The following is a 23,521-nucleotide window of genomic DNA, read 5'->3' as shown; positions in this document are numbered from 1 at the left end:
GTAGGATGCTGCTCAGTGTTGTTTGGGTGCGGAGGAATGCCAAGGATGTGTGTGTGTGTGTGTGTGTGTGTGTGTGTGTGTGTGTGTGTGTGTGTGTGTGTGTGTGGTGGGGGGGGGGGGGGGGGGGGGGGGGGGGTTGAGAGGAAAGATAAATGAGAGGAAAGATAAAAGGAGATGAGAAAACAAATACAGGAGAAATAAATCATAGCATTAAGATATAGAAAGCAGAGACAAAATAGGTAGGGAACGAGAGACTAAGAGGACAACAGAAATCATTGAGAAATATGGAGAGCGAGGGAGAGTAGAATAGAGTGAAAGAGAGATAAAATGAGAGGGTGGGAGAAAGATATGGCATTTGCTGCAGTGCTGGCACTGAGCCCATGTCTGGCCCACGATGTAGACACTAGAGAGTTGAGACCGAGCCCATGTCTGGCCCACGATGTAGACACTAGAGAGTTGAGACCGAGCCCATGTCTGGCCCACGATGTAGACACTAGAGAGTTGAGACCGAGCCCGACCAATGTGTCTCCAGACACCTTTAAACCGCCATCACACCGATGTACACTCAATGTTCTCTCTGAGAACATGGATTATTATTTTGTAAATTATTTATTTTTGCCTCCGGCTGACACTGAATGTTAGAATTACATAATTGATGGGAGCAACTCAGTACATGAACTCTAACTTAATATTCCTGTTTTCTACTACCGGTATGTGGGAGGCGTCACTTAGATCACCCGTCTACAATGAATTAACAACTTTGGACTGGGTTCGTTTTGCAAATTTGGCTCGAAACAACACAGAGCGGCTCTGAATTTACTTTCAACTAAAGGGGGAACACCATATTCTACAAATACCGTAACTTTACACCAAATTAGGCACAAATGCATACGTGTGACACTCACTCACTCTCATGTGACAATGAACGTCAAACCAGGTTTTCATACTCCAATTTGCCTGTAATTTGCTCTTCTTTTATCATTCAATTTAGTCGTTACACCAATTCCCACTTAACTTAAACCTTGTGCCACCTGGATGCTTCACTGAGTTTGACCATGTAGAAATATCTTCTTGAAGAAATCCTTCCAATTCAAAATCATATCTGAAAACTATCAAACAAACTTTTTCCCTCTGACCTCTCCGTCGCATAATTGGCTGGCATTATGAATCAGCTTCGTTTTTTTGGCAAAGAGTCTCTTCAAAGTGAAATGAGATGACTCAGTTGGCTGGGTGGACTAAAGCAGAGGCCTGTTAAGTGAGTCTGCTTTTTAAACGGCTTCTGCACCCTCATTTCTGGTGCTGTTTATCTCTCGTCTATACTTTTATTATCCCATAAATCATGAAGACCGATGTTGAGAAATGTGTCTGAACTACTGTAGACGGCCTCTAGAAGCAATCTTTAACGTTCTGCCAGACTGCAGACAGACAAGGCTGAAACCCATCCCTCTCTGGTTGAACAGGGGCCAAGTACAGCTTCCAAGATGATACATGGACCCCCTTTCCACCGGTTGGTTCCCAATGGGAACCGGTTCAGTTCTTTTTGGTTCTTAGTCCATGAGCCAGAGCTCCAAAATTGGTGGGAAAAACTAGACCTATATTAAATTGTTTATAGGATCAATACAAGTAAATTAATACATGATAACCCTTCCACAGTAGTAGCTTTTTCATATTTTCGATTATTTTGCATATCTTCCTACATAATGCCTCATTTCCATATTTAAAAATGTAAAATTTGTAATAAAATAAATCATTGTCTTCGTGTAAGTACTCAACTGGGGAGGTTTAATGGTGATACCAATCTAATATAGGTATGGTTTTGCCCACTCAATTCATAATTAACATTCCAAATTTGGAGCTCTGGCTCATGGACTAAAAACCAAAAAGAACAGATAACCAGTTCCTATTGGGAACCAACCGGTGGAAAAGGGGCCATGGTGTCATGTCATGTGTGATGGTAATGTCGTGTCAGTCAAGATGGTTCATATTTTCTACAGAAAGAACAGGCTCCTGGTACAAATGAATGTGGATAGAATTGACTAAAGGCAATGCAAGCATACAACAATTCCTGTTTGGAAAAATAAGTTTAGTATTTAAGATTTTAATTGTTTAGGGGGAAACAAAATTACACTTGAATGAAATTTCACCTTAACATTTTTGCTATTGTATTTATTTTCGGCTTAAAGGGTAAGACCACTTTTTGAGGGGGTTGGGTTGTTTTCTTACCTTATTATGGGCAAACTATTCCATTCCATGAGTTATTTCGCTCCGTTGTGTTGTTTATTAGCAATTTAAGAAATACAAAATAGGGTCCATTGACTTCCATTGTAACGGGGAAACAGCTCTCAAAGTTACTCTTTTAGCACATAAACCAACGCAACAAAAGCTGATTCTGACAGTTTATGACATCAGGAAAACTCATGCGGTTTTATTTTTAATAAAAAATGTCAATTTTGACTTGTTTTGACTAATATTACTAATTTGTGTAGAAAGAAGATCCGGTAGGTATGCCTACGCCGACCGAATCACTGCTGTTCGTGTTGAGTAAAAAACGATCTGATTGGACCAAAACTGTACACCACTTCCTTATTGGAAACGACGGGGATGTAAACAAATGGATTTGATCTCGTCCGCTTGTCACTAAAAACATACACAATGGACGTGTTTGAGGGAGACACTTTAGAAGACACTTTAGAAGAAGTGTGTAAAGTGTCTGTGTCTGGGATTGCTCATATGCGAGGCTGCAGCTGGGTGCATCTCAAACAGCGTGGAGACTTCTGTTTACAAACGAAACCTCGCAAGACGAGTTGGGAACGCCGTAGTACTGCTTCAGTCTATCTCAGACTAAAATATTAACTTTATATTTTATTTAAAAGACGAAAATAAAACCGCATGAGTTTTCCTGATGTCATAAACTGTCAGAATCATCTTTTATTGCGTTGGTTTATGTGCTAAAAGAGTGACTTTGAGAGCTGTTTCCCCGTTACAATGGAAGTCAATGGACCCTATTTTTTATTTCTTAAATTGCTAATAAACAACAGAACGGAGCGAAATAACTCATGGAATGGAATAGTTTGCCCATAATAAGGTAAGAAAACAACCCAAACCTCTCAAAAAGTGGTCTTACCCTTTAATTTGACTTTTTGTTGTACAGGAAGGATCCATAAATGAGATTCAACATGGCATGGACTATTCATATCTTAAATTCATTATCCCTTAATAAGTCTTTTAAATCGTATTCATTTCCATGTTAGTGCAATATAAAATATGACCAAAACCTGGCTATGTTAATAAGTGTACTAAAATTCTACACGCTTACCTCAGAAGGATGACTTTAATGGGCTTAAAACTATCCACTGCCCAGAATCACTCCAACAGAAAACCTGAATGCAGACATTTATAAGCATCCTGTATGAAGTGCAATGTGGCGTGAATAGAATGACGGCGGGATTAAACATGGATGCTATGGATGGATGCTAATGAATTAGCATTTGAACAATGACACCAGCGAAACATTGCAACTCAATCGAGCTCTGGGTTGCAACGATGCCATTAATCACCATAGTATTGATGCTATACAGGCGTGTCCAACACATTCTCACTCCAACTCATCATTGATGTTGACTCTTGGTCATGGTAATCTTGTATCAGATTAACGAGGACGGATCGAAGAAAGGATCATAAACAATTCACACCCCTATGTATGCAAATAGAACGGCACAGAACAGCAGAAGCGGATGTACCAGGCACGCCTCGCCTCATGGGGCTCAAAGGTCCAGGACCTTTGAGGTGCACATGTATTGTTGTAACAATTGTTTTGAAAGGTGTTTTCAGTGTTTTTTTGTTTTTTTCTCTATAATTTTTTATCCCACGATTTTGTAACCCATTTTTCACCCCTGTGTCAATTATCTAATGTGATCCTGGGCTCTACCCTCCGCCAACCTAGTCCCCATATATGGGGGACATGGGGAGAGCAACGGACTTGAACTCATGTTTCCTTCATGCCTGAGTGTCCAAGTTGCTCCTTTACACCTGACAGGGGGAGTTTCCCTTGTTGGACGTAGAGCATGGAAGGAACGCGTTATTCCAACCAGTTCCTTTCCCCTCCATCAGGTGAGGCAGTTTAGAGACCAGGATTACTGCATGTTTTTTGTGAGGGTACCTACCCTAGGGGACACGGGGAGAACATGCAAACTCCACACAGAAAGGCCCTTTCGCCAACCCCGCCTCGGGTATGGGCACTGATGACGCGGAGGAGGAAACACGCCGCCAGCACCCCCAGCGTCCCGAGCGGGAATTGAACCCAGGACCTTCTAGCTGTGAGGCGACAGCACTACCAACTGTGACACCGTGCCCCCTTTTCAGTGTTTTTAATGTTGAGTGTGTGTACATGTTCCGCCTTATATAATCGAGTCACTCGTGATTACTCTCAACGGTGAAAAGTGACACAAAAGGGGTACCTAGTGTGTTGAGCCAAGGGGGTCACGACCAAGTTACCAGTTAGGAGTCAGAATGTGTTGGACTCGAGATTCTGTCTCCTGAGAAGCATGCCAGCAGCAGATGTGGGGTGCAGGGGTAGGGCATTGAAAGCGGATAGTATTCCCTGTAATAAAAGCTTGCCCTCTGATCAGAGAGCTACACACGCAACGCAGACTTGCAGTTGCAGATTGGCAAGCAGACAAAGGGGGGGGAGGAAGGAAGGGGGCTGCATATAGTAGTCATAAATGTACTGCACATGAGGACAGAGAGCGATGACGGCTCGTTGTGAGAACATTAGCAGATGTTCAGCTATATACATACCTTGAAAAATATTACGACCTTGAGGGGGGCCAACGTAGGCAAGCAGACAGGGGGGGAGAGGGGGGAGGACAGAAGACAGAAGTATTCATACTAGAAAGCGACGAAGCAGCAAGCTGCCGAGGCCCAAGTGCAAAGCTTCTGTCGCACGCACCTTCATGTTGCACATGCTGTACAGTTTTATGCATGCAAAGTTTTTTCAAACGCACGCCCACACAAACAGATACATTGCAAAGAGCTACCACCTAAGATGGTCGCATGCGCATGCAAGGCAGATGCATTTTTTTATATTGATAAAACTCTCTCTGGAAATAGTGTCAACTCAATTAACCTGATTAATTAACATTCTGCACACATACTATAGCAGATCTACAAGCTCACAACGTGTCACAAAACAACATGATTTTGGTTAATAACATGCCCAGCCATGATGTTTGTGCTCCACATTACAGACGAGCTGCGTAATGTGGCAACAGCCTTAGGGACTCATGAGGCTGTTCTGAGGGGTGAACAGCCTTAGGGACTCATGAGGCTGTTCTGAGGGGTGAATGTCTTAATGTGGCAACAGCCTTAGGGACTCATGAGGCTGTTCTGAGGGGTGAATGTCTTAATGTGGCAACAGCCTTAGGGACTCATGAGGCTGTTCTGAGGGGTGAATGTCTTAATGTGGCAACAGCCTTAGGGACTCATGAGGCTGTTCTGAGGGGTGAATGTCTTGTTCTTTGTGGATGAATGAGAGAAGCATCATCAAAAACATGAATGATTCCTCACTTAATAAACCATTCAATTAGTAGTCAATCAAAAACTAACAAATACCCTATGAATGAATTAATTGATAAATGTATTGATCAATCAATACTAACATTTTAAATCACTCAGCCGGTTAGAAGTGGTTATTATATGATGATAGCTGCTGTTAATAGGACTGTTAATAGGACACACACACACACACACACACACACACACACACACACACACACACACACACACACACACACACACACACACACACACACACACACACACACACCACAGTGGCTGGAAAAACGTTTTAAGAAAACAATGCTTAACCATCACCATCCTTCCATGCAGAAGGTCATGAGCCAGCGACAGTTTTCTTTGCCGACAGCGTGTGCAGTACCACTATGTGCACGCCATCTTTGCATGTAAAATAAATACAAAATGTACCATTCTACGCATCTCTCATTAGCTACATCAGCATGTCTGCCATGGGTCCTGGCCAGGTAGGGACTCGCCATGCACCAACGAGGGAGGAGAGGTGCAGTCGGGGTGACTCATTTGCAAGTCAAAAGCACTCTGTAATTTTGGTGTCAACAAGGTCCAGGCCTGGGCCGTGGCTCAGCGGTCCAGGCACCTTGGCTGGTAATCCAGTCTGGCAGTGTGCTGCGGGTTCGACTCCCGATCCCGACGGCCTTTACTGCATGTCATCCCCCCATCTCTCTCCCCATTTCCTGTCAGCCTACTGTCTGTCCCTCCATAAAAAAATATAAAATAAAGGCGAAAGCCACAAAAAAAAAAACAAGGTCCACAATTTGCACCATCCAACTTCAGTTAAAGTTACCGGTGGCACACCCACGCAAATGTCTCCAAAAATCACACAAAACCTGCTTTATACAGTATTTCACTTGGGAAGGAATCCCTCAAAAATATATATATTTTTCATGTATTCTACATTACATACACCAATGGTTTTATGCCAACTCGTTTGCGCCATGACACCAAATGAAGGTGAACATAAAAAGTTCCAGTTATGTAAAAGTCAAAAATATTCTAAAACACAGTAACACACGCACGCGCACACGCACACACACACGCACACACACCAGCATCACAAAGTAGCCTACATTCTACATACTTATGTAGACACCCATGAAAAATTCATCTGTATTGTTATCATCTTGTATTAATATTGTATTATCCGCCTTCCATTGCTCCCTGAATTATAATATGCACCATGCAGGCCCGGTTCTTCCTACAGGCCGACGAAGCAACGGCTTCGAGCGCCATTTGGGAGGGGTGCTCCCAAATGGCGCTCGAAGCCGTTTGGACAGAGTTTACTCTGTCCCAACTCTGTCTGCCCAGTGTCCCCCCAGTGCCCCCCCAGTGCCTCCCCAGTACCTCCCCAGTGACTCCCCAGTGCCAGTGTCCCGCCAGTGCCTCCACAGAGCCTCCCCAATGTCCCCACAGTGCCTCCCCAATGGACCCCCAGTGCCTCCACAGTGTCCCCACTGTCCCCCCAGTGCCTCCACAGTGTCTCCTCAATTTTTGGGACAGAGTAAAAAAAAAAAAAATGTTTTTTTATTTTTTTATTTTTTGAGGGGGGGGGGGGGGGGGGGGGGAAATCCTGCTTGGGGCGCCAGATTGCTCAGGACCGGCCCTGGCACCATGTGTGTGATTATTATTATATAAATGAAGACGGACAGAATGTCCACACACTAGAGCAGAGGGTAAACATACTGCATGTGTGCATGCAGGTGAACAGATGAACAAAGCATTTGGACTCATCTAATTGCAAACTGCTTCTGGAATAAACTTATGGGATATGGGTGGTTATGAAAGGAGTGGCATGGGCCACATGGGATCCTTGCTCCATGCCCATGTGTGTTGTGTGTAGAGTAGACTGCGTGGCAACCAAAGAGAGAGACTGATTAGCTTAGTTCACGCCACGTTGTGAGCTTGTAGATCGGCTATTTTCACTACTTCTTAAACAATTCTTTCCTAATTTATGGACTTTCTTTGATTTTTCTTTTATTTCTTCATGAAATTACAGAATTTTTTGAATATGTTTTGAAATAAATAGTAATCATTTAAAACAAAATAACAAAAAAATTAAAATAAAGGGACCCATAAAAATGTGTCCGCGACCCACAAATGTGTCCCGACCCAGTGTTTGGGAACCATGCCGTAGTGTACTCCTGTAGTGTCGCACACCACTCAACTCACTGTTCTCCCTGTCGGACCTACACTGATCTCACATACAGTACAGTATGTTCTCCCTGTCGGACCTACACTGATCTCACATACAGTACAGTATGTTCTCCCTGTCGGGTCTACACTGATCTCACATACAGTACAGTATGTTCTCCCTGTCGGACCTACACTGATCTCACATACAGTACAGTATGTTCTCCCTGTCGGGTCTACACTGATCTCACATACAGTACAGTATGTTCTCCCTGTCGGGTCTACACTGATCTCACATACAGTACAGTATGTTCTCCCTGTCGGGTCTACACTGATCTCACATACAGTACAGTATGTTCTCCCTGTCGGGTCTACACTGATCTCACATACAGTACAGTATGTTCTCCCTGTCGGGTCTACACTGATCTCACATACAGTACAGTATGTTCTCCCTGTCGGACCTACACTGATCTCACATACAGTACAGTATGTTCTCCCTGTCGGGTCTACACTGATCTCACATACAGTACAGTATGTTCTCCCTGTCGGACCTACACTGATCTCACATACAGTACAGTATGTTCTCCCTGTCGGGTCTACACTGATCTCACATACAGTACAGTATGTTCTCCCTGTCGGACCTACCCTGATCTCACATACAGTACAGTATGTTCTCCCTGTCGGACCTACACTGATCTCACATACAGTACAGTATGTTCTCCCTGTCGGACCTACACTGATCTCACATACAGTACAGTATGTTCTCCCTGTCGGACCTACACTGATCTCACATACAGTACAGTATGTTCTCCCTGTCGGACCTACACTGATCTCACATACAGTACAGTATGTTCTCCCTGTCGGGTCTACACTGATCTCACATACAGTACAGTATGTTCTCCCTGTCGGACCTACACTGATCTCACATACAGTACAGTATGTTCTCCCTGTCGGACCTACACTGATCTCACATACAGTACAGTATGTTCTCCCTGTCGGACCGACACTGATCTCACATACAGTACAGTATGTTCTCCCTGTCGGGTCTACACTGATCTCACATACAGTACAGTATGTTCTCCCTGTCGGGTCTACACTGATCTCACATACAGTACAGTATGTTCTCCCTGTCGGACCTACACTGATCTCACATACAGTACAGTATGTTCTCCCTGTCGGATCTACACTGATCTCACATACAGTACAGTATGTTCTCCCTGTCGGACCTACACTGATCTCACATACAGTACAGTATGTTCTCCCTGTCGGGTCTACACTGATCTCACATACAGTACAGTATGTTCTCCCTGTCGGACCTACACTGATCTCACATACAGTACAGTATGTTCTCCCTGTCGGACCTACACTGATCTCACATACAGTACAGTATGTTCTCCCTGTTCGGGTCTACACTGATCTCACATACAGTACAGTATGTTCTCCCTGTCGGACCTACACTGATCTCACATACAGTACAGTATGTTCTCCCTGTCGGACCTACACTGATCTCACATACAGTACAGTATGTTCTCCCTGTCGGACCTACACTGATCTCACATACAGTACAGTATGTTCTCCCTGTCGGACCTACACTGATCTCACATACAGTACAGTATGTTCTCCCTGTCGGGTCTACACTGATCTCACATACAGTACAGTATGTTCTCCCTGTCGGACCTACACTGATCTCACATACAGTACAGTACAGTACAGTATGGCTTCAGTATGGCTTCTTTGGAATCCCATGTCTCGGAGAACATTAATGTCTGTACTAGAATATTTTATTATTCTGTGTAAATGGTAAATGGTGCATTTATATAGCCCTTTATCCAAGGCGCTTTACATAGATTGTGCATTACATTCACCCATTCATACACCGATTGCGGCGGAAGCCATGCAAGGTACCAACCAGCACATCGGGAGCAATTTGGGGTTCAGTGTCTTGCCCAAGGACACTTCGACATGTAGACAGAAGGAGCCGGGATTCGAACCGCCGACCCATGGATCATTGGACGACCTGCTCTACCTCCTGAGCCACAGTCGCCCCTCACATACAGTACAGTATGGCTTCTTTGGAATCCCATGTCTTGGAGAACATTAATCTCTGTACTAGAATTATTCTGTGTGATTTCCCAGTTTGCATATTATTCTGCAGCGTGCTTACTCAGAGGGGGGGGGGGTATCTGATTCACTAGTAAGTAAGTAAGTAAAACTAGTTTATAAACACATATTACCAGGCTCTGTTTGGCTTATCACCAGAGAAATGCCCCGTAAAGTCAACGTAAATGATTTCAAGGTAAAGGTTGATGTCAGTAATCTCCAGGTAAAGAAGAGATTACATATTTGGGCCGTATTCTAACAAGCTGTGCGGCTGTGGCTCAGGAGGTAGAGCAGGTCGTCCAATGATCCATGGGTCGGCGGTTCGAATCCCAGCTCCTCCTGTCTACATGTCAAAGTGTCCTTGGGCAAGACACTGAACCCCAAATTGCTCCCGATGTGCTGGTTGGTACCTTGCATGGCTTCCGCTGCAATCGGTGTATGAATGTGTGTGTGAATGGGTGAATGTAATGCACAATCTATGTAAAGCGCCTTGGATAAAGGCGCTATATAAATGCACCATTTACCATTTACCAAGCTGACAGATGAAAGCATGGCAACAAAGGTGATCAAAACATTTAATCAAAGAACAACATTCCCGGGCAGTCCTCCTTTGACTATGCTTCCCTCTTGGTTCTCCAGCATCATTCCCGGGCAGTCCTCCTTTGACTATGCTTCCCTCTTGGTTCTCCAGCATCACAATCACTTAAGACTAATCTTCAGACCTCCCAAAGCAAACTAATGTGACTACTTCTCGGCTTGGGGCCCATGACCCACCTCTTTCCAACCCATTTTGCTAGTCTAAACTGGCTCCGGGTAGAAGACAGAGGTAAGCAATTGAAAATGAGATTGACATTCAAAGTTGTAAATGCAGCTTTGCCCTCAATGCCCTCAGTACCCGCATACCTGAATAACTAACTACCTCAAAAAAGTGCAACATCCACATCCACAATAGAGAAAACATACGATCTGGTACCACCCAATTTTAAAACAGGTCTGAAAATCCACCTTTCAGCAGGCCCAAGGGAGAGGAAATGATCACCCCCCCCAGGCCCCATATTATTTCCCCCTCCCTGTACATACTGCACAGTGTTTTATTTTTCCTGTGATGATATTGAATTTAGTTGTTATTGTTCATGTCATGTCTATGAATTGATTGGATAGAGCCAAAATGGAAACAAGACCGCAAGGACATTTATTTTGGTGCTATCCCTTTTGGACTGAATGTTTGACTTTGACTCTGTTGCCGTTTTTACATAAAGTACAATCAAAGTACCAGACATATGGTAATGAAAGTGCTCAATTGATTGGTCATGGTTGAATGGCAGCAACAATCCCACTGGAGTTGTTCTGATACCAGTATCGGTAAAGCTGCCAATACTGCTTAAAATGCTGACATCGCTATCGGAAAGTATGCCAGTCTATGCCATTTCCAATACCACGTCATTTATAAAATGATATCTCATTTATACAGTCATATTTTGAATGCTGCAGTTTATGTTGCATGTTTTATACTCTTACTGTACTATTTACATTATTATTTTACTAACTTGTAGCTGCACTTATGGTTATAATTATGAATGGATGGGTCCGTTTGGTTCCTTTTGTTACAGCATATTCCCATCTATTTGTGAACATGAACAAGTAACCAACATACATAACAATAGGAGTGCTAGGGGATGAGGTACCCACTGTTCATTTAGAATGCAGTGTAGCCGTTCTCCTGAAATACAACTGTCTAACAATTCTGCTGCATCTCTTATCGCTTATGACGCCCCTGGCACAAACTATTATATGAGAACCACTAATCCACCTGCTATTTACGTTGAGGTTCACTGTAACTTCAACCTTTGGGGGTACAAAGGCCCTGACTGCACGTCACATTGTTTCCAAAGATGAAGGGCTTCTGATTGCCTGTCTTTGTGTTGTTTATTTGGAAGCAGGAAGGCCCCAGATTATTTTCCCCATGTAGCCTATTCTCTTGCTTGTAGGTATAAAACTGAAACCTCTATATTTCAAGCTCCCCTATTGAATTACCTCTCTGAAGAACCATATCATATAATGAATGGTTTCTTAAACTCTCTCTATCTGTGTTGCTTTTGTCTCCCAACTGTGGTTTGAGGATGCATTTTGCTCTAAGGTGAACAGCATTTGAATGCACAATGCCAAGACTGTGTAAAGCTTTATATAAATCTGAAGAAAGCCCCATTCACCACCTGTCAACATTCAATCTGGGGTTTCGGTCATTTTAGCCAGGAGTTATTGTCTATTGTTAAATTATTTCAATATAGCCTGCTCTGTCTTTTGTTATGCTGTCAATTACAAGCAAAGATGGGGAAACTCAGTTAGGGGATTCTCCTGTCTCTCTCTCTCTCTCTCTCTCTCTCTCTCTCTCTCTCTCTCTCTCTCTCTCTCTCTCTCCACCACCACCATTGATAACCATCACACTCGTGTGAAGTGAGGGGCGATCTTATCATCATACATCATCACATTGCATGCTCAGACAAAGCTGGGCATAGGAGAGCTAGCACTCCTCAAAAATCAATGAGGGGGGATATCAAACCCACGTGGCGCCTTCTGCCTCAGAACACTCTTAATTTCAAGTTAAAACAATTCACTTGGACACATAATGGATAATGGATAATGGACATAATGCTCCATGCAGCACTCCCTGCATCAAAGTAAAACAATAATAATCTTTCCATTCCAGGGTCTGCTGTTAAATGTTTCATGATGCCGTGTCTCAAGGGTCATATCCAATGAGTTGCCTGTGCTAGCAATCGATCGCTAGCTGGTGCAACGAGAACACACAAATAGAGTCCACACTCTGACAGCAGGCCAGCAGATTGCTCTGTTTCTGTTATTCCTCAGTGCTACAATAGTGCATAGATGGAGATGCTTAACAAATACGAAATACAATTAAAAATAATTGCGTTCAAGTGCTTTATACAATAGTGTGCATATTCACGACCTCAGCTTGGAGCTACTGTGGTTTTCTGCTCGTCTCTATTCAGCAGTAAGGCCAAGTTATACTTTGTCCCACAACCACCGTGTCACTCGACACTGACAGGCAATGGAAGTGTTGAGTTGTGTTGACAACTTGACATGAGTCTCGTTGACACTTTTATCAGTGGGAAATGTGAGCATTTATTTGCAATATTTAGTATAAAAGAAACCTTCCTCTCTAGAGCAGGGGTTATATATGGGGTAAAATATGCAACTGAATGGCTGGAAAATGGAAATGGAGAGTTTAGATACACTAGTACACATAGTACATGCATAACATTTCCTTAATGATTATATCTGGTTTCAGTATTCATTTATAATAATACTAATACTAAGTTTATTTTTTGCAATGAGTTTGTATTGGGGTTGGGGAGGGGGGGGCATTGGCATTGTCGCGAGACAATGCCAAAGCATTTCCGGGGGTCCCCAGCCAAAACGTTGAGAACCCCTGATCTAGAGTAGAAGAGTGAGTTTAGCCAAGAGAAGGATTTCTTTCATAATTCAAGTCCATACTAGTTTGTGTATTAATTATAGACAGACCATGACGTAATGTAATGTACTGTACTGTTATGTAGGACACTCTAGACATGCTGTAGTAGTGTACAGGCTACACATTGTGAAATGCAATACGTGTCAAATGTATAATGCACACACTAGTACACTACACACAATGTAGAGAGACTCCTATAATACAATGTACATATAATAATGTATAATGCACACAATGTAGAGAGACTCACATAATACAATGTAATGATTGTTCAACGGCGGCACCTGTTTCTGGAGATCAGAACACACTGCCTGTCCAGTATTGACTGTCGACAGCTTTGATGCATCATATAAGCAAACATGGAGACTGGAGATCACTTTCCAGCAGGGATGTCAATTATCTATTAATTCATTAATTGATAAACTTATCGATCGATTAACCGGTTAGTTGATAAGCGGCGTTTAAAAAAATAATAATCTGAAAATCTTAATTTCCCTCAATGCCTAAGATTCCCTAAAAATCTACATTTTGCTGATATACAGAAATATTACAAAAGGCATGCTATATTCCTTAATCAAATATTTATTTGACCATTTGAGATACAGGGCCAGGCAATGGCATCTTTGTATGAGGAATAAAATGAAAAAGTGCACTGTCTTGTCTGTCACATCACATGTAAAAGCAGGGACGTTTCTGTGGCTACCAAGGTAGCAAGGGAACATTTTTTTTACCGGCCAACATGTGCGTTCCTCGGCCACGCGAACACCACCCAATGATAGAACCGCAGAATTTTGTATTAATTGTTAACTTTTAAGTTTAATTTAAGAATTTCTTAACGACCGATTAATTACTAATTGATTGATTGATTGAAATATTTATATTTATTAACAGTTTGCAGAATTACAGTACATTTCAAGCACAACTCAATACAAAGACTGTTAACTGTGAGTGGACGACCCAATTAAGCATTACACTTGTTTACAAGAGGGTCCACCTTGTTCAATTCATCAAAACATTTAGAGACGTACAAATAGACACTTCTATATAGTCAAAAAACAGAACAGGAATTCATCATAAAGGAGGTAAAAAGGGAAAAGAAACATATACAGTGAGGGGAAAAAGGGGTGGGGGGGGGATTCCGATTTTACGGGGGCCAGTTTCGAATTGCAGCCGTCCGTAGTTGCCCTTTGAGAGCGGTTTTGAAGGAGTCAAGGGATTCGCATGTCTTAATGACTGTTCCACATTTTGGTGGCATAGGAGCGAAAATAATTTAGTCCCTTGTTTGTGCCGAATCTGGGTTGCACATCGCTATACTTTTCCAGTGTTGTTTCAAGCCTGCTTGGCCGTAGGTTCAGACAACATCTGTCTCTTGATTCCGAGCTGCCCTGAACAGTGAACACATTACCAACTTAACAAGCAGCGGATGAGGGTCAATTCATTTTTCACACTTAGCTAAATTACCGTAAGTAATTTCTTGGCTGTTCACCCTCTTGAGGGGGGACTCATTCCATGCCTCGGGGAACTGATGACAAATGACGCCACAGTTTCTGTGTAGGGATCAATTGAATTAATGAGCTTTAAAAGGATGCTTTTATACTAGCCGTTTTCTTTGAAATAAGTACTTTGTGTTATTTTTTCACCATTTTGTTTCTGTTTTATTGAGGGGGATGGATGACTTGCAACATGCAGTATAGCACCTGCGGTAGGAGTCCAAGCCAGAATGCTGCCATTGTGAACAGACACGCATGAGCAAACATGTCCACACACACACACACACACACACACACACACACACACACACACACACACACACACACACACACACACACACACACACACACACACACACGCATTCTGTACCAACACAAACGCACAAGGCTTTCACTCTAATTGGCTCCAGTCCATTACGAATCGATACTAACGCGAGAGCCATTTCTTTTAAAAGGGGACCTCGCTTGAGGCTGAGAGATTGAGATAGAGATCCTAAAGCAGCAGTGCTACACATACATGGGGGAAGATGAGCTCCGTAGTCCAATTGCAGCTTAGGAACTGAGTGCATACGTTTATTACGTTGGTTAGACACTGACAGGCATTAGTCCGACAACAACGCCGCTCCCGACATGCGTGGCCGGTTACAACTAACCCGTGGGCCGGTTAAAACTCACCCGTGGGCGGCTCCCGACATGCGTGGCAGGTTAAAACTAACCCGTCGTGGCAGGTTTAAACTAACCCATGGCTTCCTGTGAGGTTAGGTTTGGGTTTTGGCTTTGGGTAGGGTGTCTAATGCCTTTCGGACCAAACACATGCACCCCTTAGGAACAACACTAGCATCTAATTGACCTGCATGTATTCCTATTACTGTGCTTCTCTGCATGGCTCATTGTGATGAAGCCGTACCCATACACACCCAAACAGTAGTAAAGTAGTCCATTTATTAATAACCCAATCCGTTTCAGCAAAACCTTTTTAAATCATCTGGTATAATACAGTCTACCCTGTACAATCATCTGGTATAATACAGTCTACCCTGTACAATCATCTGGTATAATACAGTATACCCTGTACAATCATCTGGTATAATACAGTCTACCCTGTACAATCATCTGGTATAATACAGTCTACCCTGTACAATCATCTGGTATAATACAGTCTACCCTGTACATTCCAGCTGACTGACTCACAGTATGAAAACAGGAATACCAGCACTGTCTGCCCCAAAGCACTGAATGCTGTTGTCTAAATATAACCACAGCTCAGAGCTCACAGACACGCACGCACGCACGCACGCACGCACGCACGCACGCACGCACGCACGCACACACCTGAAACCTGCATACAAATTCAAAATACACATTTCTTCACACAATATTCTGCACTGCAAAATAGAGAATATAAATGTAACACAGGACATAACAGGACACCAACACATCCTCCACTCACACCATACAAATGTTATACATTCTTATGCACACTGCTGCACACAACACTACAGCTAGGGCGAAAGCAGTGTGTCAGCTCAGCTCATGTTATAAACATGGAGTCTGGAGATCTGACATATGAGAGAGGGGTGGGGGGAGAGAGGTAGAGAGAAGGAGAGACAGAGAGATAACACAGAATAGAATGCAGCAAGCTTCTTAGGTAAAGAAGAGACAGCACAGCAGAGACAAAATCATGAGATAGATAGATAGATAGATAGATAGACAGACAGACAGACAGACAGACAGACAGACAGACAGACAGACAGACAGACAGACAGACAGACAGACAGACAGACAGACAGACAGACAGACAGACAGACAGACAGACAGATAGATAGATAGATACAGGTAGATAGATAGATAGATAGATAGATAGATAGATAGATAGATAGATAGATAGATAGATAGATAGATAGATAGATAGATAGATAGATAGATTTCTGCGGCAGCGGTGGCCGAACGGATTGCGGAGCGGTCTTGATACCGGAAGGTCGCCAGTTCGAATCAGCGGTCCGACACGTTAAAATTACCACCGCTGAAGTGCCCTTGAACAAGGCATTGAACCACTACGATGAAATGTTCTAAGAGCAGGGCCTGGCTGGAAACAAGTTCTTGAGCTTAGCCCAGATACCCTGGGTAAATATAGTAATCATTTCATAGATAGATAGATGGGTGGGTGGGTAGGTAGGTAGGTCAAGGTCAAGGTAAACTAAGGGGAGTTCCCCAAGGATGACTAAAGGGAGAGAGAGAGAAAGCAGACGGTTGGGGAATAGAGAGAGAATAGAAATGCATCTTCATGTGTTCAGTGCATGTTTTGTATGAAACATGGTCCTGGATGTATGAAACATGGTCCTGGATGTATGAAACATGGTCCTGGATCAAATGGCTACAAGATCCATTCACCAGAGATGTGCCGCTGCCAGGCGCAGTCTGATCGTCCCTTGAAGCCTACAGTAATTAGGGCTCTGTTGATGGTGTCGTGTGCGGAAAACGGCTGAGAATTGTACATCTGCTATTCTCGGCACGAGACACCGTCGCATGATGAAGTATGAATCAGGCTTTAGTTGGGTGTGGAAACTAAAAACCAGAGTAGGGAGTTGCAGCAATTGAGAGACCCTGGAGAGGCATGCAGTTAGAGGAATAGATGGAACAGCGCGAATGGAGGGAAATTACTCAAATTAGCAATTAATTTTGAGAGGAGAGGACAGCAATAGGAGCAGAACATAATGAGATAGTGAAAGATGAAGAGAGAGAGAGAGAGAGAGAGAGAGAGAGAGAGAGAGAGAGAGAGACACACAGGGGAAGACAGAGAGACGGGGTGATGCTTTTTACGTCTCATTTTACGCCTCCACAGTTGTTCTGTCAGCTAGGAGCTGCTAGGAGCTGCGTAGGCTTGTGATCGCTGTTACATGATTAATTTCCCTGCAGAATGGAAAGCGGCCCAGTTCTACTGTATGTGAAACACAGCCAAATCCAATGATGTCATGCTGTGTTATTCTGCGAATCAATCCAGAAACTTTCTCAACATCAATGCCTTGCATATCAGTAGTCAATAGTCACATCGCCTAATCTCCCATGGTACAATAATAACATCCAGTACTAAATACTCCAACAAACTCAAATTTAACCTGCAAGATAATAGTAACATTTTTGGGATTATGTTTTTATTTTGGCTAAGGACAATATATCACCCATCTCCACATCCATCAGGCTCAGAGACTCAATCCAATCACCTCCTAGGCCATTACATACCATTTGACCAAAGATATGGTACTAAATTGCACAATGAGCAACAAAGACATGAAGAATATTATAAGATGATCATGATTAATAATTGTGATTACAATAATAATCAACACAACAAGGGACACAAGTCACACAACTAACATACAGTAACGAAAGTTTTCAAATTACTTAACATTTAAGTAGAATATTTGCCTCTGAGATGTAGTGGTAAAAGTGAAGTAAAAGTCCTGGAAATTGAAATACTTTTTTTTACTGTTGTACTTATGATAAAATTATTAAATGATGGGCCTTGATGTGTAAAAGGTTGTAAAGCACTGAGCTAAGCTAACAGGTACACTTGCAAACACTCACCTGAGTGCATGGGTGGGCAACTGGCGGCCCGGGGGCCACATGCGGCCCCCACCTTCACAAGCTGGGAATGAGGACTTCGCCACATTCAGCCACAGACTTCACTATCATTTTCGTCTACTGACTATCTTCAGCTAAAATAATTGTTCATTATAATCATTTCAGTCATAATCATGCAGCCCTTATCTGCACAATCACACAAGACCAATATAACTCATTTTTAAATGGTGTATTTATATAGCGCTTTTATCCAAATCGCTTTACATTCGCACACCACGCACGCCACGCACGCACGCACACACACGCACACATACACACACACACACACAGCAGAGGAAATCACGCAAGGTATCAATCTAATCATCAGGAGCAGTTAGGGGTTCAGTGACTTGCTCAAGGACACTTCGACATCAATACAGAGAGAGCTGGGGATCGAACCAAGGAATCTTCCGTTTCAAAGGCTATAAGTATTGCACGAATGCATTAAAACAGTTTCAGGCCCACAGAGAACTTGTGCATTGCACCTACACCATGTGTTTATATGTCAAAACTGCACCGCCCACTCAATCGATATAGCAGCCTCTGTATCGGTTCACATACTCTGGAGTATACATGGATATTTTGCCATATCGATTAATTGAACTGAATGCAATAATACTGAGAATACAACACAGGCTGATGCAGTAGCACAGTGGATAGAGGGACTGCCTCCTCATCAGCCTGCCAAGTGACTGGAAGGTTGCCGGTTCAGTTGATGTGATATCCAGCGGCTGCAGTTGTCCTGTTAGTGTCCTTGCGAGTGTTTGCTGGAAGTGCTACACCAACAACGGAACAAAAACATTATGAAGCGTGGGCTCCATGTGTTGTGGCGTTCTGGTGCTTTTTATGGACTTGGCCATGACAATCCCCAAGGGATGGTCATGTTTACATAAGACTAAACATTGCGGTATCTGTGTTTACGTCGGAGTGAAGTAATAAGTTATTAATCGCACTGAATGAAACTCAAGGGAAATTAAATGCTGGTTATATGAAACAAAATCATTAATCTGTTTATGATGTGAAAACTGTATCAATAGTTTACTGCCACTGAGCATTTGGCTAACTGTCTCATAGGACAGGGCTTTGATTGAATCATTTATTAGACAATAAAGTACAGTCAAACAGTTATTACTAAAGGGATGGAACTGAAATAAAAGTCCTTGCGGTCTTGTTTCCATTTAGGTACAGTAGGTACAAATACCAATACTGGAATACTTTGTGATGTACAGGCAGTGAGGACACTGTGGTAACCCATGTTCACTACTTCACTGTGAACCTTTATCAAGAAATGTTAAATAAGTTGCACTTCATCTACTTAATCATGCTTCATCAATCATGCATTCTAGATACAAGATAACAGACGGCTCTCTAGAATCTTACAGTATGCCTGAATGTCTTTTTGTAATGTCATTTTTAGATTACAAGGAGACTTAACTTCATCTCACAGTACGATGATCATGAATACTCTTGGATAACTCTTGGATAAATCCGTCATGATATTATCAGAAGCACAGTAACAGCTTGTCGGCTGGGAGTAATCCCGCTGTATCTCTGCTTCTTACAAGAAATAACTAAGAGAGCATAGAGCAGATGCCAGTAATGCTTTAAGAGCAGAGCAGGCACCTATCCGACTGCAAATCACTGCTGGGGGCGTAAAGGAAAAAGGTGTGGTCCACCTGATTCCTTCCTGTGCACAAAGTGAGTGACCATGCACAACCATTTGTTTCGTACACCCTATGAAGGCCATAGTTCAGTCTCTAGTGAATTATGAAACGGCTGCCATTTTGAATAACTTACCGGTATGTAATTTTTACTGTACCATCATATGTGTGTGTGTATGTGTGTGTGTGTGTGCGTGCGTGCGTGCGTGCATGCGTGCGTGCGTGCGTGCGTGCGTGCGTGCGTGCGTGCGTACACTGGTCATCCAACATTAGTCACCAGTGTCCTTTGGCGTGACCCTGCCAACAGATATGCATGTACAGTATGTGCAACTTATGCAAGTGGTTTGTACTGTTATCTATGTATGTGAAGTATTATACAGTATATGTACAGTATGTGCTAGTGAAATCTATGTAGGCTACTTAGATGTATTCAATTTGGGCCTGGGCAGCTTCTTATCCAGAAGTAGCCTAAAGTAACGTTGCAGCACAGCCCCTCTGATCAACCAGCAGACTTCGTTGTGACAGGGTAGGCCACGGAAATAAAAACATTCAGACAAATTGTCATTTCGTCAAACTTCAGATGTTTGAGCCCAATTTCAGACTTATGCTACATGAAGCCTCTTATCTGCACCAGCACCAACATACTCCTCAGTGACAGTCAAAGATGTATCATCATCACATGAACAAATAGTAAAGACAGAATTTAGGCTATACTTTCCAACATGGATAATTGCGGTCAGATGCTAAATGACTTATTAATTGCACTCAGCTGCAAAACATTATGGTTGTGTTTGCGCCTTAATATGATTAGCTTAATGTCTTTTATGGATCAGATCTTAATGCAGGGCAAATAGTGGGTGCAAGTTCTGATGGTGGGTGCATGGTGCCATCAGTGAATTCACCTCTGAGAGTGTAAAACATTCCATAATGTGTCTTTAGATGCTTTACTCTCTCAGTTAAATTAAGACCAAGGATTTTACAGTGCATATTCTCCTTCCATTTCCATATAAACCAGAGCTCCTGGTTTTTTTTACTCTAACACAAATTGGACTGTGCAATGATGCGTTGTGTTATCTGTGACAAGGACCAAGGCACTGAAAAGAACCCTAGCAGCCTGGAAGGCCATGATAGTGATTTATAAAAATCACAGTTGCGGTCTTATCATCATACATCATCATACATCACATTCCGTGCTCAGCCAATCAAACCATCACAAATGTCATTCCGGCCAATCACTTTTGGGGTCTTCACTTTTCTGCCCTCACTTTTATCCTCAATACGTACTTTGCTCAGCCAATCAAATCATCGATATGGGGTACTCAGCCAATCAAATCATCGTGTTAATGTTCACACAAACAGACAAAGCTGGGCATAGGGCATAAAAAAAACAATGAGAATGTATTCACATTGATTAAATTCAATATTATAAATAACGTTTAAAAATATCCCCCAAAAATGCACAGTTACATGTAGGCCTGCAGCCTTATTCCATTCCCTGTGCTTCTTAATAAGCAGTGCATGAAACTAGCACTGCAAGAAATATCAGGGTTTCCTCCCTGGGTACATCAAGGGCCATTTAACTCATATTACATGAATGCATTACCATATAGCCTATAGTGTAGCTCAATGGGTAGAGCCTGCTGGGGTTATATGGAATATACCATTTCCTGAGCAGATTAACAGAGTTAAGACTGAATAAATAGGGGGGAAAATCACACTTGTGTGAAGTGAGGGGCGCTCTAATCATCATATACATCATCATACATCAGCCAATCAAATCATCACATTCCGTGCTGCACACACACAAAGCTGCAGGCACGTGCAGAGTGTTAGAGGGACAGGGGCTGAAATCCCATAGAGGGCACTTTTGGCCCAAAATAGTTTAAAAAGCAGATCTACAAGCTCAGATCTGAGAGCTTGTAGATCAGCTATTTTCGGGGCGCAATCCTGCACTCTTTATCTACTGGAGATGCGGTGTACGACATGGATTTCGAAACAAATTAGTTCAATGCAAAATGCTGCGTTCAAGTTCAGGAGACTTCGGAAAAAAAACTATTCTCCTGAATGCTGCCTTCCGATATGGCATGGAAAGGAGAGGAGGGCATTTGCACTTCTTTCACCATAGTAAATGCTGCATTCATGGTCTGGGGAGGGCAGTTGTTTTACAGACGGGTAAAAGGGCAGGGGCTGAAGCCCCCCTTTGATATCTATGTGTGCACGTTCCTGCAAAGCTGTGCAAAAAAGAAAATAAGAAAATGGCACAATGTGGCATACCTCCATGTTTTCAACAGAATGTCAAGGAAATTATTAAGAAACAATGCACCTGTGCCTTGCCTTGCCTTGCCTTGCCTTGCCTTGCCTACAGTACACTCCCTTCATTGAATGCTGACAAACAAAGTGCCTGCATGCCTCCACAGCAGGGCGTGTAATGCGGATGGTGGCGGGCAGGGTGGTTATTGTCACGACCTGCACCTGTACTGGCATCATCCTCTATATAGTCTATACTCGCTGACAGGTGGTATCTTCTACACAACCAGTCAGACATGCACTGCTGCACAGTGGCTGCTGCCTGCGTACGTACAAAGAAAACAGCTCTGCAACGCACACAAAAAAGATGCTTAAATGACTGTAAAAACATGCAGAGCAAGTCTGCACAATAGCATTTTTAATCGATCGAATAATCAATCGGTGGTGGCCTAGTGGGGGTTTGGAAGGGAGTGCAGCCTAGCAGCTTTACACGGTAATTTTACCGTTCTAAGGCCGACTCTCTGCATGTGGCAGTCGCTCTATTTTCACGGATAGCCTGTGGAGGAACCCCTTTTAAACAGCCGCGTCGGCTCAAGGGCATCATGTACAATCCTGGATTAACTATAGCAGAATTCCCTTATAATAGAGTGGATGAATATGAATGCCGTGTTTTGCTCATTGAGGAGCACGCACGGACTTGTGGACGGTGTAATAATACATGATAATATTGATGATGTGGTGGTTGGGAGCTGCACCGCCGTGTGATATGATAGGCTATATAATGTAAATTATGAACCGTTACTCGACAATTTACAGTCGCGGTGACATTCAGGAGCTATACGGCTATTTGCTTCGTCTTGCGGCGGTGCCGCCCACAGAAAATCGCCCGATCTACAAGCTCACAACGCGTCACTGTGCGGCGTGTTGTGGGATTGGAGATCGGGACTGGAGATCGTCGTAGGGACGGCGTTACTAGAACGATGGCGAGGCGTTTGAGGCCAGCCAAATCTCCTCATATAATATATATGTCGCCTTCGTGTTTCTCCATCTATTTGTGGGACAAACATAACACGCAATTATTGTTCTTTATGAATATAAACACAACGTAGGTCATCTTACCCGTGCCGCCATCTTCGCGTGTTGTCGAGTAGCTCAGAGACGCAGCTGGGGAGATTACAGCACAGTGAATG

The 23,521-nt window shown here is 43.0% G+C and overlaps 1 protein-coding gene across 1 annotated transcript in view; it reads right to left on the bottom strand.

Moving 5' to 3' along the window:
* The window catches only part of nsfa (N-ethylmaleimide-sensitive factor a), a 56,230-nt gene extending 32,709 nt beyond the window's left edge, over positions 1-23,521 (bottom strand). The window contains exon 1 of the mRNA XM_079521424.1: positions 23,451-23,521. Within this exon, the coding sequence (XP_079377550.1) occupies positions 23,451-23,462 (12 nt within the window). The 5' untranslated portion in view covers positions 23,463-23,521. The remainder of the gene's footprint in view (positions 1-23,450) is intronic.

This window comes from Electrona antarctica, assembly GCF_951216825.1.
Source record: "Electrona antarctica genome assembly, chromosome: 14".
NCBI classification, from domain to species: domain Eukaryota; kingdom Metazoa; phylum Chordata; class Actinopteri; order Myctophiformes; family Myctophidae; genus Electrona; species Electrona antarctica.
Note: the sequence above shows the minus strand (reverse complement) of the source record. Positions and strands in the feature narration are given on the sequence as shown.